Raw genomic sequence first — 25,116 nt, forward strand, 5'->3', positions numbered from 1 at the left:
ATGGAGGGCGGCTCTTCAGCCTTCCGAGCCCTTTCTGTATCTTCCGCATTTATATTGGCATATTATATTATAATATAATATTATATTGGTCTTCTTGAAGGTTTCCTCTCAACTCTCCATCCTCCCTGAGGGGGCTTTGATCTATTCATCTCACTACAGGAATGGATTGTTCCAGAGGTGGGGAATGACTTCAGACATACAGAATATGAAAAGAAAAGCCTAACTGTGCTTGCCAAGCTCTGCAGAGCCTGAAAGAACCCCATAGCTCCCAGGTACGATGGATGCTGTTTATCTAAAGCCATTTGTCTTCTAAATTCCCCAACCTACCTGACCCAGGACCCTCAAACTTAGGCTCAATTGCTCTCCCCAAACCTGGGGGTTGCTCAGGATGGCTGGCTAGTTCAGTGAGCGCAGTGCAGCACAATGTGACTTTAGGTTTGCATTCTGGCTGGGTCCAGACAGATGTGACAGCAGTTACCTCTCAGGAGAGGACCAGTGATGTTTGGCTCCTGTGTCTCTAAGCAAAGCTCCCTTCTTACTGTCTCAACTGGTCCCACCCACAGCCAGGCTGTTTTTTTCTCTGTGCATGAACTTTTCTCTCCCATGTGGCAGTGACAGGAGAGGCAGGTGGTGGGCTTCTTGATCAGAAAGGAAGGTGGGAGGCTAGGGTTCTTGAAGCCTAGGAGGTCTAAGAAGCCCAAGGTTGAGGGCTCTGCTGGACACGCTCAGGGTGGAGGTGGGTTCAACACCGGCTGCAGCTGTGCCTCCCCAAAGGGTTCCCCAGGGCTTCCAGGCCTTCAGGGCAGGGATGCTGGTATGTGGGTAACACTTCAGTCACAAGGCCACAGCTGGGCAGCATGAGCTTCCAGGAACATGGAAGGGAGCAGAGCGGGGTAGGGAATGGTGGAGCCTAGTTTCGGAATCACTAGTGTCAAGTCTGAAGAGAATTTGAGTCAACTGAGATGCAGCTGAGAATGTATCACCCGGGCTGGAGAGATGGCTCAGAGGTTAAGAGCACTGGCTGCTCTTCCAGAGGACCCAGGCTCAATTCCCAGCACCCACATAGTGGCTCACAATTGTCTGCTACTCCAGCAGACCCAGCACCCTTACATAGACATACGTGCAGACAAAGCACCAACACACATCGAATACAAGTAAATAAGAGAAAAGAATGTATCACCCTCATGTTAGCTGTCAACTCCTAGAACCTGCAATCACCTGGGGTAATGGACCTCTGGGCATGCCGGTCACAGGGACTGACTGCATTAAACGAGGAGACTCGTCTTGGTTTGAGTGAGATCTGGGCTGCATAAACTGCAGAAGTGAGCTGAGCACTAGCTAGCATTTGTTGCTGGTTATTGACTGTGGGATGCAATGTGACCAGTGTCTTCAAACTCCTGCTGCCTTGACTTCCCAGCCAAGATGTGCGGAACCCTGAACTTGACTTTTAAAAGACCCCATTATGTTGCTTCGGTCAGAGTATTTGATTGAAGCAATGAGAAAGTAACTAAGTCAGCAACTATGAGGAAAGGGTGACAAACACAAAATGAACCATGGCCTAAATGAAAAAAAATGGGGGCAGGAAGGAAACTTGCATTCTGACATCTCCTCAAAGCTGGCCAGTCTCCCGTAGCCCTTGCTCTCAGGGCAAGATTTCAGTAGCAGGATTCATGGTTAAGCAAAGCTCACAGTGTCTGAATGTCCCTCCCTGTGTCTGGCTTTGTTAAAGAATTTCAGGAAACAACAGTCTTCAGGAAACTGGGAACTGGGGAATGAAATAGCCCTGTTTCTGCATCAGTCAGCAGAATCCTTGGCCTGACTTTGCCCTGAGTCCTGCAAGGCCTGTGGAAATTGATCCTGCAGTTAGAAATAACTGCACGAGTCAGACATGCAGTTAGCAAGTGTGAGCATTGGGGATGCACAGTCCACCTGGGCCCCAGAGAGTACACCTGCTTACACAGGAGGAAACTGAGGCTGGTGCCTCTATTACATGGACCGTCATGCAACCTTGAATCTGGGTTCACTTTGTGACTAGACAGGCCAGTGCCCTGGGTATCAGGCTGTCATGATGCCAGGTCTCAACCGGCTCTGCTCATTACCCTGGACGCTAGCTGGTCACAGGCATAAGCTGGGCTCAACATACTGGAGGATGAGGATGGTAGGGCCCCAAGGCCCACCCAGATAGCCTACATCCAGGTAACCCCCAACAGATGGATGGGCCTGGTCATCTTCCATCAGCCACTCCCACTGACTTTGGTGAGTCCAGACCATCTCTGTGGTCCAGTGAGCTACTACCACCAACACTGTCACAGCTGAACCTGTTCCTTCCAAGTTCACACAGGCTAAAGAGTCAACATTATTCTCAAGGAGGGTGACCTTTTTGGAAGTGGGGTCATTGCAGATGTGATTGGCTGAGATGGGATCACACTGGAGTAGGGCAACCCTGATCTACTGTGGCCTGTGTCCTCATAAGAGGGACATGTGGACCCAGAGAGCACACGGGACATTGCCGAGCAGAGACTGCTGGGATTTCAGACTTAGGAGTGAGGCTGTTTCAGATCCCAGCCAGTACCTGGGGGTAGCACAGCCCTGTGCCACTTCAGTCTTGAACTTCTACCCTCCATCATCGAGGCACAGTGGTTCTGTGTTTGAGTCACCTGGCTTACAGAACCATGTTTCAGCACTCTGCAGACTCACAGGGTGCCTTTTCCTGGTGCACATGGGCACAGGCATGGCTTGCCTATTGCCTATCTTGAGGGCAGTAGGAGGCACTGCTTCCTTCCTTGCCCAGGTCACCCTGTGGTGTGCCCAGGGAAATGCCTCCAACTCTTTCTCTGCCCTAGTTCTGTGGGAAGGTCCCCGCCTGCCTACCTGGGTTGCCGAGGGCCATAGAGTCATAAATGAGCTTGCAGGTCTTCAGCAAGATGGAGATCTTCTTCCCGGGCGAGTAGGCCTTGTGCATGCTGGTCAGCTTCTGCAGGATCTTCTTCATGACGGCCCCCTCAGGCACGCTGGTGGTTACACCCAGGTCGGTGGTGGTGGTGGCCAGGATCACCAACTGGTTCTCCTTGAGCTGCTGCAGCGAGCCATCTCTGCTATGGATCTCCAACAGGCTGGAGTTGATGACCTCCTTCAGGGGCTTCAGGACACACTTGTACAAGGCTGACTCCACAATGGCCTCTGTGGGGGTGGGGAACACAAAAAGGTGAGAAGAACAGCTACAGGGGCCCTCCCATGGCCCTGCTGCCTGGCACCACAGCCCTTCCATCCCTGGTTGGTACTTAGCCCTGGCACGCAAGATAGAGAGCCACTCTGCAGAGCTGCTGGCGTCACAGCCTCTGACACCTGACAACCTGGCCTCTTCAGGTGTTTTTCCTGGGGTTGGGGACAGAGCATGCCTATAAGCACACACTTCAGAAGGCATCAGGCATACTGTGGTTATGTAGGCTACAATCTGGGCAGCTGTGTACTACGGGTTTGGGTGCCCAGTAAATGCTCAGTAGAATTACTCTAATGCCCCTTGCATGTCTCAAATCTAGGTGACTTGGGTCGTCACTCATACGTGCTTTCCTAGCCCACATTGCTCCCCCAGCCTGCCAGGCCTGCTTTTGCCCCCGGGCTTTTCTAGCTCATGCCCCCCCTTGCTACAGAGCTATTTACACAGCTTGCCCTTTGCCATCCAGCTACCATTGGAGTCAAGCCGCAGTCTCGATCAACCTGTGGGGTGGGAGTTAAGGAGCTTGGCTACCATGGTAACTCCGCAACATGTACACAACAAAGTGCCTCTAAACAACAGACAAGTTAGGATCTGACTGGGCAGGTGGAGGCTAAGCAAGGCTTGGACTCGACTCTGCTTAGTACCACCATGACGGCTGCTGCTCTGGGTGAGAGGAGGGACCTTTCCCTGGGATGGCTCCATCCCTTGACTATTGACCCAACAGGTCCTGTCTCTGTGAGGGGTTGCGGGGAGGCTGGGCAGCTCTTCCCTGTTGCAGAGGTCTGGCTGGGAGCCTGCCATGTGCCTCCTTCTGCCCCTTCACCAAGAGAACAGAAATTGCCTGTTTCTCTCACTGGCTCCCCTGGGACAGCCGTCATCCCACTGTTTCTGACAAGGTCCACAGATTTCCTTTGCTTTGTCCTGGATCACCTATACTGGTGTGATGGTTTATATGCATTGTCAACCTCATAGGGTCGAGAACCACTTCAGAGACATTCTCTGGGCATGTCTGAAAGGGGATTTCAGATTAAGTTAATTGAATTGGAAGACCGGCTCTATACGTGGGCAGCACCATTCTATTCTGGGCGTGGGTCCTAGAATGAAGAAGGAGGAAGAGCTGAACACCAGCCTTCGCCTCTGCTTCCTGACTGTGAATGCAGCGTCAACAGCTGCCTCAACCTCCTGCAGCCATGACCCCCCCATGACAGCGGACTGTATCCACAAGCCTGAAGCAAAATGAATCCTTTCCTCCAGTTGCTTTTTCAGGTATTTTGTTATAGCAACAGCTGGGTAACTGATATAACTGTCCCTGCCATGATCCATTACTGGGATGGCTCCGGATTATCATTCCCTCTTTATAACTCTCCTCGTGCCCTCTGGGATACATGCCCACCAGGCCAAATCCCCAGTGTGACTTTCACAGCCTGGCATACTACTCTCCTGCCTTGTCTCCTACCTCTACAGCATCTCCTCTGCCTGGAAGCGGGCCTCCTCCCTCCCACTTCTGCTTGGGCCGTGGGTCTTACCCTCCTCTGTTCAGCCATATGTAAGGCTGGCCACAGCTTCCTCTAGGCTGCTTTGAGATGTCTGTGTGCTTCCATGTTTTTCTATGCCCGTTCACAGCCTCCGGTTCTACACACTGTCTGAGAGCTTCCCTGGGCACGATCTAATTTAGTCCTGTGGCTGTTTGTGTGTTGCTGTGTTCCACACATCTGTCTTCAGCTCACAGTCTCCCCAGGCTGTAGAGTCAGTCTCAGCAGCCTCCTCCCGTCCCCTCCTGGATATCCAGTGAGGTGGGAGGTCATTTCTCTGACACTGAGTCGCTGGGCTTCTCCTGTTGGGCCTTAGGACTCGTAGCTACGGCCTCCCAGGAATGCTTACACTGGCCCTCAGCTAGTCAGAGCCCATATGAGGCCAGCCAGGTCTTCGCCTACTTCCATGGACTAGATCTGTGCCCAGTGTTTCACTGTGCTGCGTCCTGCCCAACCCACCTGTCTCCAGTGCCTCTTGTCATGACAGCAGCACTGTCTCTCTGCTCCGACTCAGCTCAAGGACCAGAGCCATGCTAGGCACACATGAGGCCCTGGCACTCCTGCCTTGAACCTGCCACAGCCTGGTCCCTTGCAGAAAGGCTAAACCTTGAAGGTCACGATGCTGTGACCCACCTCTCCCTGGGCCTCCAAACCTCACTTCCTGCCTTCTTTACACTTATGTCATTTTGCTTTATGGCTTCCTGGCTTTCTTGCAGATTACCCGCCATTTGTCAGAATGAGAGCTCCCCGAGGAAGGAGGGACTCGTGATTAGCTTGCTGCCATTTTTCTTTTTCCCCAGTATAGCAGCAGGTGAGAAGCTGGAGGCATCCTGCTCTGACAAACTACTTATATAACTCACTTCCTCCCTAGCCCAGCTCTGTAGGGCAATGCCTGGGTCTCTGGGACATGGTAACTGTTAGTGGAAAAAAGTCAGAGGTTTGTGTGGGTGGCCTTCTCAGACACCACCTTGAGCATCCTGCCCAGGTGAGCCTTCCAGCACTGGTGAGACACACACAGAGTGACAGTCTCCTGAAGGGGCAACTGCCAGCCTTGGACTTCAACACTCCCACGCACTGCCTTACTACAGGACCCTAATACTGTGGCCTGGTAACTGTATTGGTCTTCAGGAGCCAGCCACCCAAACCCAGTCTCCCCCAGGGAAGAGGATGCTTGACATTCTTTTTTTTTCTTTTTTCTAAGTGATGGTTCTCACTATGAACCATCATCCTGTAGTGTCTCATAGCATCCTTCTATGTCCAGAACTGATGCTCTTCATCACTGGGAGGAAGAGGAGGAGGAAAGGCTCAGGACCACAAGGAGGAGGTACCCAGAGGGGCAGTAACGTTTATCAGGTAATTTCAAAAATCTCTCCATACATTTCTTTTTCTTTTGTTTTGCTTCTGGAGACAAGGTAGCCCAGACTGACCCCCAACTCACTATGTAGCTGAGAAGGGCCTTGGTCCTCCTGCCTTCACTTTTCAAGTGTTGGGACTATAGGTAGGTGCTATGATGCCAAGCTATAACCCTGTGGTCTGCCTGAGTCCTTTCATTATTTATACAGATGTGTAGGTGGCTGCAGGGAAAAATAACACCTGTCACCATGAGTCCCAATCACGGAGAGGTTTGTTTGCTAGTTACTGGGTTCGAGGCTGGTGGTGGAGGGGAGAGCTGGTGGGCTGTTTGCCAGGAGTGGTCAGGAAAGTAGGCTGCCTTGAGTTGGCTCCCTAGAAGTGGAGCCTGAGAGAGGGATTTGGGCCCCTGAGATTCATGGGGCAGTGGGGGAGGAAGAAGAATGAGGACCTAAGGCAAGAGACTCCAGGGGCTGTTCTGTGTCCAGGAGGGCCCTGAGTGCATGCGTGTACCCACGCTCCCTCCCACCCTCCCAAGCTGGCACTGACCGAGTTCCTCCTCCGAGTGCAGGGCCGGCTCCACCATAGCTTTGAGTTCAGTGCTCTGCAGCAGGTAGCTCTTGAGCTGGGTCATCATGGTGCGGATCTCCTGCAGCATCTCGGTGCTGGAAGTCTGGCGGGCCATCATCTCCAGGCTGTATACCCTGTAGTCCTGCACCAGGCTGCCGAAGTAGGAGCCCTTGTCCTGCGCCAGCTCCACCACCTTCTTATACAGCTTGCAGTCCCTGGAGAGGAAGGCGTGGAAGACGTTGGCGAAGCTGACCAAGCTGAGGCGGTGGCGGGCCTTGTCCAGGATCATCGAGGACTTCTTCTTCACATTGGGGCTGCTGAACTCCAGCTCCTCCTCCGCACTGCTGGTTGAGTAGGAGTCCTGGTCAGCGGGTGAGGCAGTCACCCCCAGGCAGTCTGAGAGTGAGGCCAGGGAACCCTTGAATTCTGGAGAGTTACGGGGACAGGTTCTGGTCTGGGCATGGAGGTGAGGCATCCCAGCTTGCGGGGCAGGACTCAAGCCTTCCCAAGGTGCACCAGGCTCTGGTTTCTCGGAGGATGCCTCCTGTGTGGGGTGCTTGGGGCTTTCCAAGGGACTGAGAACGGTGGGGGCCAGCTGCTGGGAGACCCGCTTCTTCCTAGGGGGCGGGACTGGAGGTTGTTTGGCCTTCCCAGGAGGCACTGGTGTGCTGTCAGCATGGCTGGCTTTGGCTTCTGTGTCCTGGCCTTGCTCTGTGGTCCTTGGAGGCCTGTCCCCAAGGCTACTACTCACGGTGCCCTGGGGAGGAAGGCTGAGTGAGGCTGTCCTGGAAATGCCTGGGTGGTCTCTGTCTATTGTGGTCCCCACTGTCTGGCTTTCCAGAGACACCCTCTCAGAGATGCGCCGCCTGGGAGGGGCTGCTGGAAGAGACTTCTTCAAGGGCAGCGGAGGAGGAGGGGCTGGCTGCAAGGGGCTGGGAGTTGTCCCGGGCTTCGTCTCTTCCTCCCCAAAGGGGCCCAGGCCTACCGCTGGACGCGGGAGATTCTCGCAGGCTGTCATGGGTGGTCGGTTTGAGTGGCCTGGGGGACCTGGGGCATGCGGTGCAAGGTGAGAGGTGGGTGTTAGCGGGGAGGTGGGCAAAGGACCAGCAGGAGGAAGGGCAGGTACTGGGGGTGGGGGTGGGGGGCGGCGTGGGGACCCCTTGGAGGTGGGTGAGGTAGCATCCGAGGTGGCAGGCGCGAAGCGTGGAGGGCAGCTGCCAGAAGGTGGATCGGCCGGTAGGATGCAGTCCTCGATGAAAATAGGATTCACAAACCACAGGCGGTCATTTCCCACAGACAGCTCAATTTCACAGGAACAGTTTGCGTAATGGGTTGCGGGCCTGAGGCTGGAGGGTGCAGGGGCCCCAGAGGATGGGCCTCTGAGGGGCTCTACAGGGCCTCTTGCAGGGTTCAGTGAGGAGTCCCAGAAGCCTGAGAAAAGCAGAGCAGAGGGAGGCAGTCAGTCCTCCACCTCCTAGCGGTGGGGGGAAGGGCCCTCGCTTTTGTGTAGGGTTGTTTTCCCTTCTTGGACTCTTAAACTTCTCCCACCACTTCCTGCCTAGAGGGGAAGTCCCCTGTGCACCTCCCCCACCCCCAGCAGAGGGTAGAGTAGGGCTGGGAAGGGACAGAAGAGGCCCGGCTTCAATTCTGTGCCCATGTGAGAGCTTGCCTTAGAGAACATTTGTGATTCAGGTGGCAGTGACTATGGCATTGGGCATGGTGGGAGGACAGGGGGCTTGGTGTGGATAGAGGGAACAAAGGTGGGGTTTCTGCAGCTCTCCAGCTGGGTGCCATGGGATGACTGGGTCTCAGGTCTCGGTTTAGCTGTCTCTTCAATAGGTGTATGGTCAGTAACGTCACAGGGTGCTGGGAGGGATCCCTATGGTAGAGGGGACAGGGCCAGAACCTACTATGGCTACTGCAGTTGGGCACACACAGGAAAAGGGAACCAGAGAACTGTGGCTGGCAGACTTGGACTTGTAGCTGTCCACTGCGGGCTGCTGTGACTTGGGAGGGTCTTCACGCTATCTGAGGAGCTAGGCTAGTGCCCAGGGGAGGACGCAGCTCCTATCTTTGAGCAAGCCCTGCCCTACTGAGGATCCAACCAGTCCCCATAGCCTCATCTAGGACCAAAACCATCAAGGCAAGGGACGACTGGAGAGATCTTGACAACGGGGTACCATATCCCAGCACACACTCAGGGGTGCTCAGGGCTTCCCGAAAGATACAGGGGTGTGACTTCTGGAGAAAAGGGTACTCTGAGCTCGTGAGAGTGGCTCATTGGGAGAGAAACACGGAACCCAGGTCCTTCTCAGTGTGTAGGAAGGGTACGAGCCAGGTTGGGGCAGGATTCTCTGGAGAACGGTGGGCACAGCCTTTATCCCATGGTTCCTCAGTAAGACACACATGCAAAGGCGCACCTAGGTGGACCAGCCGTGGCCGCAGTTGTACTGGGACTGTCTTGATGACCTCTGGCCTTGTCCCCCACTTTACAGAAGAAAGCAAGTGACTCAGAGAAAAATGTATTCGTCCGAGGTCACGGGGTACTGGAGGTTGAACAGGTCAGACTAGCCCGTTGCTGCGTTACAGGCTCCTTCGGAGGAAATTGCGCCACTTCCCACTTTGGTTGCCCTGCCTGCCAGTTTGGCTGGTAGCTCTTACCCCAGCCATGGATGTGGTAAGAATACAGCAAGCACCTTTGTTTTTTTTTCTCTGTGGTACTGGGCATTGATACCAGGGCTTCCCGTACGTGCTAGGCAAGTGCTCTACCACTGAAGTATATCCCCAGCCCTTTGAAAAATTATTTTCAAAACTTGAGACAGGATCTCACCAAGTTGCCCAGGCTGTCCTTGAATGTTTAATCTTACTGCTGCAGCTTTCAGAGCAGCTGGGATCACAGGCCTGCACCATCAGGCATGGCCACAACAGGCTCTTGAGGGTGATGTGAAAGATGTCTCAGGATGGCAAGGGCATGCAGAGCCAAGTGTGAGACAGTCCTAATGATGGCATGCTCAAGGACATATGCCTTGGCCACCTTGGTGGCCTGAGGTTGCATGCCCACAAATGTAAGCAGGGCACAACCCCAGGCTAGGAAGCAAGCCGTGGCTTACCCAACCGTGAGCACTTCTTACAGGAAGGAGCATGGTACCCACCACAGAGCCCTGATCTGGACAGGCTCTGCTGCACCTGGCTGTCACCACAATAACAAGATAACGACCTTTCATGTGTCTTTCTACAACATGCAAAGCTGCCCGCAACATCACAGCCATGGGGTAGGAAGTGATCAGCTTAGGTTTTCCCACAAGCCAAAGGCCACTCTTCATGATGGTCAGGCTGTGGCTTTGTCTTCCAGGATTGCACCTGACCCCTGAGTGACCAGCTCTCTGTGCCCAGAACACACAGATGCTTTCACTGTGTGGACTCAGCATTGGAAACACTGTGCCCATATCTATACAAGCCCTATTAAACAGTCCAGTCCCCTTGAGGTCTTCCTAGTGAGGACCATCAGGTAGCCAGGATTATAGTACAGATGGTGAGCTATTCAGTAGTCCCAGGAAGCTGAGCTCAGCTCCTGCTGTGTTCATGTCATGGTCCCTTAAGACATAACTGTCATTTAAGAGGCTTCACCCAGCCACCAAAGAAAACAGATGCAGAGACCCACAGCCAAACATTAGGCAGAGCTCCGGGAAACTTGTGGATGAGGGGGAGGACGGATTGAAAGATCCAGAGGGGTCAAAGACACCACAAAAAACCCTACAGAATCAACGAACCTGGGCCCACAGGGACTCATTGAGACTGAACCAAAGAGCATGCATGGAACAGACCTAGGCCCTATACACATACGTAACAGATGTGCAGCTTGGTTTTCATGTGGGACCCCTAACAGCAGGAGCAGGGGTTTCTTAAACGATGTTGCCTGCCTTTAGATCCCTCTCCCCAAACCGGACACCCTTGTGTAGCCTCAATAGAAGATGTGCCCAGTCCTACTGGAAACTGATATGCTAAGGGGAGTTGATATCCATGGGAGGTCTCACCTTCTTTGAAGAGAATGGGAGGGGGCCATTGGGGAAGGGAGACAAGAGAGAGGGGCTGGGAGGGGAGGAGAGAGGGGGAACTCCAGTTGGGATGTAAAATAAATAAATAAATTAATGATGAAAAGTAAAAAGACACGTGGAAGAATCACAAAGCCACAGGGGCAGCTGATGTCCAGAACTGTCCATGAATGCCTGAGCACACTGCCCCATCATGGCTTGCCTAGATCACTCGAAGCCTGTGAGATCTGTCCCCATATATCTTTTCTAGAATTAACTACTGAATCTTGACTCCATCCATCAGTTGCTATTCTGCCCTACCCCTGGGTCATGGCTGATGCTGTTCCCTCTGTCTAGAGTTATTTTCCTCCCCACCTGCCAGGTTCTTACTAATCTTCGAAGACTGGAAGGTCGTGGAGTAAATTTTCTGATGTGTGCAGGGTGGCTGTGCTACTGTGTACCCTGACTGTAGGGACTGCCATCAGAGCTGCCATTCTATGCTTCTGTTTGCATGCTCCCCGCACTGTGGGCTTCCAGCAGGCAGCACTGAAGCCTCTCCCGTGTGTACATCTCTAACCTCTGGGATGATAGCATCTCACAAGTGTAGAGCAGGCATTGGGCTCCGGGAACAGGTCCAGAGATCAGGATATTGCTTTCAGGCCCCCAGGACAGGAATGATGGTTTCACAGGGCACAGGCGTCCAGGGCAAAGCTACTTCCAGGGGAGGGTGATGATGGGCACTAAGAGGATACATCTCAGTGTCTGGGGATGTGTTAGGGAAGCAGTGAGGGAAGTTCAGGGCTTTACACTAAAACCAAACCAAACCAAACCAAACCAAACCAAAAAACAGTTTCTCCACAGCTTGTAGAGAGCCAAGGACAGACAAGCAGAACCTTGTGTCATGCAGTCCCAGCAGTTGGCAGAGCTGTGGGCACCATGGCCTGGTGGCACCGTGCCAAGCCTTGGCTCAGTCACCCAAGTTCTAAGAAGGGCCTGTCCCTTTGACTGGGGGAGCCATTTTGCTGGCACCAAGGCTTTCTAAAACCAGGCAGTGGGTGCCTCTTGCCAGTTTCACTCCCTGCAATCCTTGGAGGACATGGCATGGGCCAGGTGCTGTACGGTGGTGACTGAGAGCAAAGTAAAGATTCATGAACCATGGAACTGGTTGGAGAGCCCAGGGAACTCAGGGAATACATACATACATACATACATACATATACATATATATATTTTTTGGTAGCATCCAAAGATGGTTTATTGTACTTTCATCCAAAGTCAAGGGTTTTGTTTGGTGTATATTGATCACGTGTGTGTGCATGTATATGTGGGCAGGTACACATGTGAGCATGGAGCTGGAAGACAGCCTTGAATAGTGTTTCCTGGGAGCCACTGGCCTTGCTTTTTTGAGACCACATTTCTCATTGGTCTGGAATTCACAAATTAGCTGGTCTGGCTGGCCAGGAGGCTACCTGTTTTCATCTCCTCAGTGCTGGGATTACAAGTGCAGCCCACCATGCCGGGCCTTTTAAATGTGGGTTTTAGGGCTCAAATTGTAGTATTCATGCTTGCACAGCAAGCACGCTATCAATCTCAAGTTTTAACAGATCTTTACTAAAAAATATTCTTATTGTATGCTATAAAGAAAAAAACCCCCACAAAAACTTGGGGAGAGCCACACAGTGCATGGCTTCCCTGTCTTTTAAAACACCAAGTATCTATATCTAAGGCATGCTTGTGAGCCACTGTGCATTTAGAATCAGTTGCAAACAGCCCAGTGCTTGATTTAACCCTGTGTTAGTTTTGTGGTCCCTGCTAGGCTAAGAATCTTACATTCAGGAGGACATCCTTTATAGCTTGCAGTGTTGAATGGTGACGTCTCTGAGTCTAACCTTGGCTATTCTTGTGTCGGCTCATGAACAAACCCTCCAGAGCCATCCCATGGTGCTGAGCCTGCAAGAGAATAGCTCTGCTTTCGTGACATCATCCCTGTCCAAACAGCAGGGCTTGGTCTACTCATTAAAACCAAACCAAACCAAAAACCAAGTGCAACAAAATGCAGCCACTGACACAGAAGAAGGAAACATGGCTCAAAAACTAAGAATAATTGCAAGGCCATGGGGCACATTGAAAACACAGCAAATGGATTGTTGACTAGATACTTCTTGACTCTGGGTATGAGAAAACAACTGAAAGTCGCACATATGTTCACACAAAAGAACAGCAAAAGGTAAGATGCAGAGCTGTATTTTTGCAGCAATACAGGGATTATGCACGATTTTCAGCTTTATCTTTTTATGGTCTTGTCAGTTAAAAGAGAAACCCACAACACACTGGGATTTCACAATAAGGAAAATATATCATAAAAAGAAGTGCTCAGAGGGTACAATGCAGAGGGCTCGCTGCTCTCCATATCTCACAAACCCAGCCCTGCTCCCTGGGCAACAGGGCATCATGTTATTTTCCACAGGGAGAAGGGAGCTGAAGAACAGGAAGCACTGAACAAGGCTGAAAGGATCAGCTGGCAGAGTGTGCAGGCAAAGGGCACAGAGGTCCCGCTCAGACAAAAGCAAGTGTGAATCCAGCTCCTATCACATCCTCTTATGGAACGCCTTCTGGTCTATCTCCCTATACCACCTCAACGGGAACATCATTCACATAATTCTTCTACTTAAAAAAGTCCGTGGAGGCTTTAATATAGTCATAGTTGTACAACTGCCATTGCGATAAGTTTTAGAACATTTTTATAAGTCACCACCCCCGCCAAGAAACTCCATGTCTGTTATCAGTCACTCCCCACTGATTTGAATGTGTCAATGGTTTGAATGTGAAATATCCCCTATAGCCTCATGTGTTTGAACACTGGATCCCAGCTGGTGATCCTGGTCTGGCTGGTGTGGTGCTTTTAGGAGATGGAGCCTTGGTGGGAAGCGGGTCCTTAGCAGGTGGGCCTGGAGTTTTGTAGCTTGGTTCTATCTCTGCCCTCTCTTGCTTTCTGGTGGAGATGTGAGGTGTCCCAGACACTCATTCCCATTGCCATAAACTCTTGCCATGATGGATTATATCCCCTCAAACCATAAGGCCAAACAGGCTTCTCCTCCTTTAAAGTTGCTTTAGGCATTTTATCACAGGGCAAAGAGAAGTAATTCATACAACCTGGCAACCACTAACATGTTTCCTGTGTCTATAGATTTGCCTCCTTTGAGTATATCTACAGTGGAGTCTCACATGTGCTTCGGAATCTGGTCTGGCTTTTTTTTTTTTTTTTTAATTAAACCTGCCTCTATACATGTGGTGCCATGAGCCAGTGCTTCCTTCAATTCTGTTTACAGTTGAGAAAGCTCTTTAGATTCCTCAAGGTCTAAAGCTTTATCCATCAAATGTGTGTGTTTGTGTATAAAATAAAATAATGAAGGCATCCATCTATGTCAGTGAATTTGCCTCCCATCATGCTTTTGGATCTCCTGGAAACATAGACTGGACTAAGGATACAATTGACCTCAAGGCCTACCCCACCCATAGCTGGCTAGTGATTACCCCCACTTCTCCTTGGAGGTCTTTTTGAGTAACAAAAGGTAGGGATGGGGCTAGAAGCAGAGCCTGATAGGCTGGAGGACTCAGGAGCAGTGCTCTGAGTAGGCTGAAGAGCACAAGGGGCTGTGGTACAGAGCAGAGGCTGCAGTTCACAAATCCCCAATGGCCCTCAACTCCATTTCTCAGGAATTCTCCATGCAACTTTGAGTAGGTTTCAGCTCTGCTGTAACAGATGTGTCCAATCCTTAAAACAACAGGCTGCATGGGTCCCAGGATAACTGTGAATGCAGCCCAACACAACATCATAAAGTTACTAAAAACAAAACAAAACAAAACAAAAAAAAAAACCTTCATATATACTGTGCTGAGACTCAGGCAGGAGTCCCTGGGCTGATGTCCAAGCCTCTTTGTAGGTTCCTCCTGCTGGGACAGCCTGGGAGTACATGCTGAATGGAAACAAAAACGATATATATATATATATCGTATATTTGTATTTTTTATTTATATATTGTATTTTTATATATTGTATTTGTATATTTGTATATTTGTATATTTGTAATATAAATATATATTACAAATATATATATTTGTAATTTGATTTGCATGACTCTTGCATGTGAACTTCGTAGGTGACAGCCTCTTGTTGCAATGTCAGAAGGTTGGACGTGTCTGGTAGAGGAGAGCTGCAGTGTGCTCAACCCAGAGCTTTAGGCGCCTGGGCTCTTGGCAGATGCTCTTTGCAATTATCATCAGCACACACAGGCTGGCAAGGCTGCGGCCTGCGCGTGCCAGGGGCAGGCGTCTGACAGTTTCAGGTCTCCATCTATTGGGGAGATGGACTGGAAAGTCCACCTTTCCTTGGCTCTGCTGCACTGGCTTTGTGTCTTCAACCCCGGGGCTACGTCATCAGATCAGAACCTTCTAGGTGGCTCCTCAGGTGTAGCATCCTTGGTTTTTAATGTCCCATTCTCAAAGGAGTCATTGTTGGCAGTCTGCACCACCCCTGGCTTCCTGTGTGGTGACTTCTAATCTCTCAGCTCATTCCATGCCTGAAATCACACTCTCTTGAGAGCGGGACCACTCTGTTCCAGCCAGGAATTCAGTTCTACTAAGCAGAGTGGCTTGTTTCCATTCAGCATGTACTCCAGGCTGTCCCAGCAGGAGGAACCTACAAAGAGGCTTGGACATCTACCCAGGGACTCCTGCCTGCGTCTCAGAACAGGGTATATGTGAGGTTTAATGGTTACTCCCAGTTTCTTGGTGGACCAGTGTAGCAGAGTCTATTAAATTAACGCACAGTGTGGAGTGGGTATGAGTTTTTTCTCTCACATTTCCATTCTCAGACATCTCTGGGAGGACAGCAGCCTGGCCTTGGAGCTGTGTGTGTGTGTGTGTGTGTGTGTGTGTGTCTTCTCTGGCCTGAGGTCTGTCCCTGACTTCCTCTGAGCTAATTTTCCTCTGTTCAAGCCATGCTGGTATCTGTTATGCCCAGTATTTCTGGTGCCGTGATCAGTGCCGTGACAGTTAGAGCGTCCTGTGAGCAGCAGGTCCTTAATAGAGATGTTTTGTCTAAAGACATGTCTTGGCTCTCGGCACTGAAGTCCTGGGCCTCTGCTCCACCACTGGCTATAGAGGCTGTTGAAGCATCTGCCTTAAATATGCTATACCCTGTATAGCATGCAGAAGTAGGAAAATTTCTGTCCCCAACACATGCTGGCTGAGCAGCTACCAGCCTCAAGATCTTGGCTTCCTCAGAGCCAGCATTGATGAGGCCCAGGCCTAGGTCAGCATTGGCCAAGTCTATGCTTACTGAGACTTTAGTGTCGCTAGACACCCAGGAAAAGCCAGGGAAGTCTGGGTTGCTAATACAGTTATGTAAAAGAATGGAAGTCTGGTATGCTCCCAACCCATCCTTAGGGTTGGTGGTTGGGCAAGGAGAAAGCCAAGGGCATAAGTGGTACACTCCAGTTTTCCATCCTCTGTCCTAGATAGTTTTGTGCTAATTTGGCACAAGCTAGAGGTATCAGAGAGGAGGAAGCCTCAGTTGAGAAAATGCCTCCATAAGATCAGGCTGTAGGCAGGGCATTTTCTTAACTAGTGATTGATGTGTGAGAGCCCAGCCCACTGTGGGTGGAGTCCACCTTTTGGCTGGCGGTTCTGGTATCTATAAGAAAGCAGGGTGAGGGAGCTGGAGAGATGGTTCAGAGGTTAAGAGCACTGGTTGCTCTTCCAGAGAGCCTGAGTTCAATTCCCAGCAACCACATAGTGGCTCATAACCATCTATCATGAGATCTGGTGCCCTCTTCTGGCACACATGCAGACAGAACATTGTATGCATAATAAAGAAATAAATCTTAAAAAAAAAAAAAAAGAAAGAAAGAAAAAGAAAGCAGGTTGAGCAAACCATGTGAAGCATGCTAGTAAGCAGCACCCCTCCGTGGCCTCTGCTTCAGCTCCAGGTTAATGCAGTTCTTGCCCTGAGGAAGTTCCTGTTCTGATGTTGATGAGGAAGTATTAAGCCAAATGAACCCTCTCCCCCCAAGTTGCTTTTGGTCATGGTGTTTCATCACAGCAATAGTAATCCTAATTGAGACAGCATCCATGATGCTTTTCCTTTTGATGAGGGCTGGAACAGGGCCAGGGCTGGGACAGAAGAAGCAGGGATGACATTGGCCAGCCCTCAGAACTGCCTTGGTGTTGGCCTTGCTTTCCTCAGGGCTACCCCTCATGTGATCACCCTGGTTACGGTCCCTAGCTATGCCTGGACCCCTCTATCTAGAACCCCAAGGATCTTCCTACTCAATGGCTCAGCATGTCTGGCCAGCGGTGGTGGAACCCCAAAGTTAGGTTCAGGATCCATTGGTGTCACCCAAGGGCATCTCTGTAAAAACTATTGGGTGTGATGGTTGGTTTAAATGTCAGTTTGCCACAAATAAGAAACACCTGAGTAGGGAGCCTCACAGAGGAATGTTCTGATTGCCTTAACTGGTGTGGGAAGATCCTTCTGGTAGCAGCCCAGACAAAACAAGGCATGGCAGAAGGAAGATTACTCATCTTTTGCTTGCCCGCCCTTCCCTTGGGCTGCCGAGTTGATTTATCCTTTTGTGGTTACGGGTTCCTGTGCAGCTATGATAACCTGGGTTTCCGGGATTTCAATGCTGACAGGACCAAGGACTCTCTCCAGGATCCCTTGAGGTCTTTGGTGCCAGACTGGGACTGCTAAAGCACCCAGCCTTGTGGGTTGAGCAACTACTGGGCTGTTGGCCTCGTCAATGTGAGACCACAGTCTGCCAAGGCACTGGGTCTCCAAAACCAAGCAACTCCCAGGTTCTCAGCTTCTCATGTGTGAGACTGTTACTATTTCAATGTGAGCTATGGACTTTTCATTCTCTTGGTTGCTGTGGTAGTTTGAACAGGAGTGTCCTCCCCCCCCACCCCCCCAATATGCTCATCTATTTGAATGCTTGGTCATTAGGGTGTGGAACTACTTGACAGGGATTAGGAGATGTGGCCTTGCTGGAGTAGGTGTGACCTTGTTGGAGTGAAAGTACATCACTGGGGATGGGCTTGGAGGTTTCAGAAGCTCAAGCCAGGCCCAGTGTCTCTCTCTCTGCCTGCTGCCTGTGGATCTGGATGTAGGGCTCTCAGCTCTTCTTCAGCACCACGGCAGCCTGCATGCCACCATGCTTCCCTCCATGATGATAATGGACTAAACCTCTGAAACTCTAAGCCAGCCCCAATTAAATGTTAGGTGTTTTCCTTTATCAGAGTTGCCATTGTCATGATGTCTCTTTACAGCAATTAGGACACCGACCAAGATGGCTCTGTTCTTCTGGAGAACCCTGATTAATACAATGGGGAGAAATCTTAGAACCCCTTTGCCACAGTACCCATCTACTCTCTAGTTCTGCCAGGAGGACTTACCAAGGCCCAGGTTGGAGATGGTTTCAAGGTCCTGGAAGCTGCTAGCCTCGAGGATGGCCTGTGGCAGCCTCAGCGTGAAGGGCAATAAGTCTCTGTGAAGACAGGAAGATCACAGGTCAGGCACTAGAGGGGCCAGGGTGCCCCTTCTCCAGTATCCACATAGCCAGACCCATGTCTCACATCCTGTGAGTTCTAGGGTTGTCATGTAACCTGGACATTTCCCTGGGGCCAAGGGACAGGGTTGCAGCTGAGGGGGCTGCCAACCAGATCCAGGTCTTGTGCCAGCTTCAGGTACCTGGAAAGAGCTCCAGGTGCATGGAGAATCCCCTTGCTTCTCCCTCATCACCAGGCCCATATTTCCTTTAAGCATATTTGGTGACCTCTGACCCTGCCCTCCACATAGAGCATGGAGGGGTGCCCTGATGAGCATTTAGTGGGCTAACGCTGACTGCCGGGAAATTGTTGAGGGTTCCTTCCAGAGCTCTCTAGCAGCCATTCAGACAGAGGGAAACTGAGGCCAACAGGGAGAAAGGGTTTTTTCCCAGGCACGGCGGTGGGCTGTGGGTAGACAGGGGTGTGTCCTGGTCCTCTAGACCCTAGCCTACAGGCTGTCTCTCCAGCCAGGAGATCTGGTCCTGATTTTATGTTTCATCCTGGCGTCCAGGGCCTATCTACCACCTTCCATCCATCTCTCCCTCTCCTCTTTCCTCTTTCTCTGTTCTGTTGGCCCATCTCCTCTCCGTGAAGGCAGAAACTGACCAGAAGACCAAAAGGAAATAGAATGGCAGAGCTCAAAAACGGGTGCCTATCAATATTAACAACCTGCTCCCCCACTGCCCCTCCCCACCAAGGCCCAGGCCACTTCCTTCCCACTTGTTGTCCGTTACGAGCCGCCCCTGTTGGCCTGGAGAGATATCTTCCTCCACCTAGGGCATCTACCTCTCATTTCCTGTAACCCTAGGTTGGAGGTTTCCAGATCCTGGCAAAGCAGGGCAACGCCTCAGGTCTTGGAAACCCTGTAATGTGCAGTAAACACTGTGGTGACCAACAGGTCTGTTCACAATAGACACTGAGCTGAAGAAAGAAGAGTATCGATGGCTGCGATGGGGCTGACAGACTGTCCTCACAGCAGGAGGTCCCCAGACAACCCCACACCTGCCCGAGGCCTCTGTGGTAGCTGGGTGACTCTGCCCGTGGCTTCCGTTAGTGCCACCCCCTGTGGGAAGAGCTTTCATAGGGGGAAGAGAGCACTAGTGAGGTGCGGCTGTGGCGCATTTGGGGGTGGCCTTCGGCTTCTTCACTGTTAGACAGGATGGCACTGAATTGTCTTCAGTCATTATCATGTGACTCTCCTGTGACCCTGAGACCTTCTAATGTCATCTGCCCATCCCTCTACACAAGTCTGGCTGGGCCTCATTCTGGATAGGTCCTGAGGGTCCTTCTCCCCTCTTAGGACCTTTACCCAAATCTCCAGTTTTAAAAGTTGGCCTAATTCATCTCCCATTACCTCAGTTTGCCTGGAAGACTCTAGTTTACTGGTGTTGTTTTGGATGGTTTTTGTTTCCAGAAAAAAATGCCAGTGGCCAGCAGAGGTCGCTCAGTTCTCATCCTACCAGTAATTTAACACTGTCACTTCTGATGCTGAGGCAGACCTCGGCTCAAACCTCAACACACAGGAGACAGCCTGGGCCCTCGCTCCACTTCTCTAAGAAGCTCTTCAAACGCCTCCCTCTGCCCCACCTCAATACACCCACCACCCTGTAGCGAATGTACTTGCTCTTAGACACCTGTCCCCTCTTCTTGTACCAGCTTAGCTTACACATACCCATCAAAGCCACACCATGGGCCTCCTCGCCCTCCTAGTTGTCATTGGTTTCATCACCCAGTTCTGCCCTCCCCCCCTCCAGGACAGTCTTTCCATTCAGGATAGCACACAGGATGAGGGAGCTGACCAAGAAATATCATATAACATCACTATTAGGGCACAGCAGCCACATGGGTAGGCAATCATTCCCGCTTTACAGCATAACAGGGGCTTTCAGAGAAGTGGAGATAATTGCTCGAGACCACCTTTTCAGCTGAGGAAAAAAAATCACCTTTATCTAGGACCACACATCAATTGTTATTTAATTTCACTCTGGTTTCCTATCTCGTCCTCATAACTCGCCTGAGATACTGACGATACTGCTGTCTTCCGTTTTTAAAATGCTAGGCTTTGGATGGCTGGTAAGGCAAAGCCGCTTTTGGCCAAGGAGGATGAATTAGATTCCTGGGACCCGGTGGAAGGAAAGAGTTGAACCCTAAACTATCCTCTGCCCTCCATACTTGCACCATGGCATATGTACCCAGATAAATAAGTAAGTGAGCAAATAAATACATGTAAGAAAGATGTTAGACTTTGAGGTAAGGAGTGGGAATGGAACATAGGGCCTTCCGTGTGGTGGTCACATGATCTAACGTTGAGCTACACTCCAGCCCTAGAGTCTGCGTTCGCTTGTTTTTCTTGCAAGAGATTCATTGGTAAAGGAGGGAAAGGCTGCCCCGGAGTGGGGGGTGAGAGAGAGAAAGGGTAAGAGAGGGAGCAAGAGAGAGAGGTGGGGAATGGAATGGCGGGGACCTTTTCAAGGGTACAGGTGTTGCATTTGGCAGTTGGTGATGACGTGGCTACTGGTGCTGAGCTGCTGAAGGTGGGCTGGTGGCAGTGGGGGTGGGCAGGTAGGGGAATCTGGTTTCTAACATTCCTTCCTTTGCTTTTTCATTAGAAACAAAAACATATTTGCTGCAACAGAGTTAAGCGTTACCCAAGTGCTTAAAATAAAATGTGCCAGTGGGCTCAGGGGCACAGGACCGTAATCCCAGCACTCAGGGAGGCAGAGGCAAAAGGCCTGGCCTACAAAGCAATTCCAGGACAGCCAAGGCTACACAGAGAAACCCTATCTCAAAAAACAAAAACAAAACAAACAAACAAGCAAAAAAAAAAAAATGCCTGTCCTTCCTCTTTAGGGTTCCACCATCAAGATTCTAGCATACACACATACAATTATTTTCAGAAATGAATGACACCCTATTTCTTCTTCTTCAGCTTACTTTCTTGATACAATAATGATAATAGCTACCATTGAAGAACATTCTAGCCCACGCAGGAACAGACTTCTTCCCTTCTCTGTGCCTCCAAGTAGGCTAAGAAGTGTTTTCTTCTTTGGACGGGCATCTAACCTTGTTTCTTCTTTCTTTCATTCTAGCACATAGTTTATGCTTCACTGGATTCTGGTTTAGCACTTTGTATGGGTTCTCTCTCAAATGCTCTCAAGGAAGTAGGTGCTTTTCCTAGACCCATTTCATAACTAAGAAACCTGTGCCCAACTCATACATGCTAGTGTAAGAAACAAGAATACAGATTGGGGCTGAGATCAGACTCTTAATAACAAACACAAAAACAATGCATACTGCCATTGGCTCAAACAACACTGCAAAGAAGAATGTTAGTTCCTGCTGATTCTGCCCTTGGCTGGTTTTTCTTTTTGGTAGATTCCTAGTGAGCATGCCAGGCCACAGGATATAACCCTTTAAAATAGGACAGAGTTCGCTACACCGACCGCTTGCCCCAAGCTTATGCCCACTTGCCCTCCAACAGAAACCATCCCCAGTTTATGGCACTTTCTGTCCTTCCAATCCTAAGTACAACAATTGAACAGCCCACTCCAGTGGACTTTGTGGCGGCCTCTGTCAGTGACAAGGACACACAAATTGTCCAGTTTGTGGTTTGGCAACTAAAGAAGATTTAGCACAGTGTGAAGGCATCCCAAAACAGGCTTTGTCACACCCAAACATGAAGATCCTGGGCCTCGGGTTAACACTAGGAAAGCTCTCAGACCTGCCTTTGCACCCACCAATGACTAAAAGCCAAAGGGACACTGGACACTTTTGAGGGTCTCTACCATGTTTTCAGTGTCTGTACTCTGAAGACTTCCTTGATAAAAACTTCTGGGAAAAGGCTGCATTGCAGGCTCCTCTCTCCTCAAGCCCAAGGGTTAACAGCATTGGGTCTAGGAAAACCCACAATAGCGATCATGCATGTGTGTGAGCGTGTGCTGTGTTGGGAACTGGCCCAAGGCCTTAAGATATTATGCAATTGCCCTACTAATGAATAGCACCCTCAGCTACAGAATCTGGGCTTTTAAAGTGCTCTCAAGGAGATCTTAGTGAACACAGGCTTGGGTGGGGATCATGCAGGTGGGATTCACAGCTGCCCCTCCCCCCCCAGCAAAGGCTGGCAAACAGCGAATTGATCAAACTTACAGACACTCTGTAAATACTCATGTGTATCTATTTCTTTATGAACTATAAAGCCTCGTAAAAGGCGCCACAGAAACAGATTTTCAAAGTGAGATCTTCAGAGTGGATGTTTTTAGCAACTATCCCTCACTTTGGAGGGCCAGCTTACACATCTCTGGGTACCTATAAACCTCCCTGGAGGTCCCTGTTCTAGCTAAAGCTTTTTACTTTTGGCCAGCGTTATGTAAGAAACACAAAGCATCTCTCTCTCTCCCCCCCCCCTCTACACACACACACACACCCACACCCGTGCACACAAGCTCAGCAACACAAGACTTAGTCCACCTGCAAGGGACGTGTTCTGAAAGGATATGTCCCAGCTTGCTTTCTTACACACAAAGTCACTAAATTGATTTCCTACTCCCCTATGAGGGGTTTTCTAATGCCACCATCTGGTTTTCTAAGTCTCTGGGCACTGAGCATCTAATCATTCAGTTTTGTCCCAATGTTAGTTACCTGGAACTGAAGTCAGACTCAGGAGACTTCGGGGCTCAGTGACTCCCGTGGGAGCCCCTATTTCCAATGCCAGTCATACGACCTGGGCCAACAGTGCTTCTGAGCCACTGAGCTTTGCATGCACAGAGCTTTGCATGCACTGTGATGAGAACTATCTTCAAAGGTGGGAGTGACCAGTGAGCCACTCCCCGAGGGGGGTGGTTGCTTAGCCACTGCTGTGTGGGGTCAAATCTGAGGGAGGAAGGCCGTCCCACAGAGCTCCTTCCTTCCTCATCTTGGGTAACGGCAGTCACAGGGCTGTGTTGAGGTTCAGGCCGCACGATCCTGGTAAGGGTCTTAGCTGAGCCTGGCGTCATGGATATGTTCAAGAAGCAATGGGACTAAGTACCTGTCCCTCAGGAAGGAAGCCCCAGTGTCTGCCATCTCTGCAGCCATACCTCCTTTCTTCAGTGGCTGCCCCCTCCCTTTTGGGTGACATCTCTTCATGACTTTGAATGACTTCAGCAGCCCTTGGCTATTTGTTCTTCTCTTTCTTCAGCCTCACTTCCTGCTACAGCCATATTGTTCTGTGTGGGGCTAACTATTAGTGACAGCATGGTTCATAGGAGGTCCCTGCAACTCCAGGTATAGCTTTGCCCTGGAGCTATTCCTGAGGCTGCCCGTGTCTGTTTCTCATGGCTGGACCTTTGCCTGTCCTGCTTCCTCATCCTAGAACTTTCTTCCTGCCCTCCTTGGTAGACCTCCCACATCTTCTTCATAAGGATGAAGCTCCACATACAGAAGGAATAGACTGAAGGGAAGCAACAGATGTGGCCTTTCCAGTACAGGACTGATAAAATGCCTGGGCTCAAATCTGGCTTCAGAACTTGGTATGTCCCTTGGGGTCAGTTACACCCCAGCCTCAGTTCCTTCATCCCTAACACCACTAAGAACATATATAACGGTTTTGCATGTACTACTCTATACAGTCAACCCTGCTGAGGCCCAATCAGAAATCTTCAGCACAGCCCTGGGGACGGACGCTACCAGCCTTGTGATGCCTGACCATGGCGGGGGGTTAGAAAGAAGCAAGTAGGCAGCACTGAGCATAGAGGTGCCCAGGTAAGCAGCCATCCTCCCAGCTCTGCAGATTCATTACTGGGACACTGGACATTGTTAAAACTGAAAAGCTTTTACAAGAACTGGGGGCCTCCAAGAGAAAGGGTTGTTTCTGAGGGCTGGCACCTGTGATCTCAGCACACTGGACCCTCACAAATGTCTGAGAGGGACCTCCTAACCCAGCATTAGGGATGAGAAGGTAGAGATCCTGTTCTGGTGAAGTCTTTATTGTATGAGTTATCCCAGGAATGCCCATGAGCAGCCACCAGCCAAAGGATCCTCAGGTGCCCAATAGGAAGCACACTTTGTGGCGGAAGAGACTCGTGGGCTTGTGCAGGGCTGGGCTTGGGTTTAGTGTGGTGATGGACACACAGCTCTAACAAAAGTCTAGAATGGATGGGCATTCATGAGCACATACCCTGGCGCGGGAACAAGCCTCCTCCAGTGGCTAGTTCTGAAGGAGCCTGTATGTAGGAGCTTAGAATTTCAAAGTTGCAGACTCTCATACTTAGCTGTTCTTGGTTAATGTCCCTGACAGGGAGGCAAGGGTGCCAGGAGAGGTCAGGTGGTTGGAGTCACACAGCTATAACAGCCCAGGCCTGGGGCTCTGGCTCCTGAGGTGCTCAGTGTCAGTGACACAGCTCCCCTAGAACATGGTCAGGCCTGTCTCTGTCCGATGATCTCCTTCAGAGATCCCTGGAGTTTGAAGACAGAACAGAACTGCTTTACTGGGATGGGGAGAGAAAAATAGCCAGAGGAGGAAAGGCTGGGAAGTGACATGGGTAAGCTCGGTGACTGTGGCTCCTGATCTCCCTGGACACCAACTGATGCCAAGTTACAGAGACGGAATGTGAGAGCTCATGGGGTCCTGGGCAGCATATTCTCTCTCTTTCATGGGTATTAACTCACCCTTCCTCAAGCATCAAGACAATTGATGTGAGAACTCCCTTTATAAAAGAGGAGATGGAGGCTTTGGGGTGTTAAATATCCAGCTTAATATTTGGACTCTCCATCCATCCATCATCCATCCATCCATCCATCCATCATCCATCCATCCATCCATCCATCCATC

The 25,116-nt window shown here is 50.6% G+C and overlaps 1 protein-coding gene across 2 annotated transcripts in view; it reads right to left on the reverse strand.

Annotated features, from left to right (window-relative positions):
• The window catches only part of Rin3 (Ras and Rab interactor 3), a 104,532-nt gene that overhangs the window by 12,679 nt on the left and 66,737 nt on the right, over positions 1–25,116 (reverse strand). For both annotated transcript variants that reach the window (XM_055593208.1, XM_055593207.1), the window contains exons 5-7: positions 18,156–18,247; positions 6,649–8,100; positions 2,872–3,180 (exon numbers count right to left, since the gene is read on the reverse strand). In XM_055593208.1, the coding sequence (XP_055449183.1) occupies positions 2,872–3,180; positions 6,649–8,100; positions 18,156–18,247 (1,853 nt within the window). The remainder of the gene's footprint in view (positions 1–2,871; positions 3,181–6,648; positions 8,101–18,155; positions 18,248–25,116) is intronic.

The sequence above is a fragment of the Psammomys obesus genome, unplaced genomic scaffold (assembly GCF_907164565.1).
Source record: "Psammomys obesus unplaced genomic scaffold, mPsaObe1.curated_primary_1811, whole genome shotgun sequence".
Taxonomy (NCBI): Eukaryota; Metazoa; Chordata; class Mammalia; order Rodentia; family Muridae; genus Psammomys; species Psammomys obesus.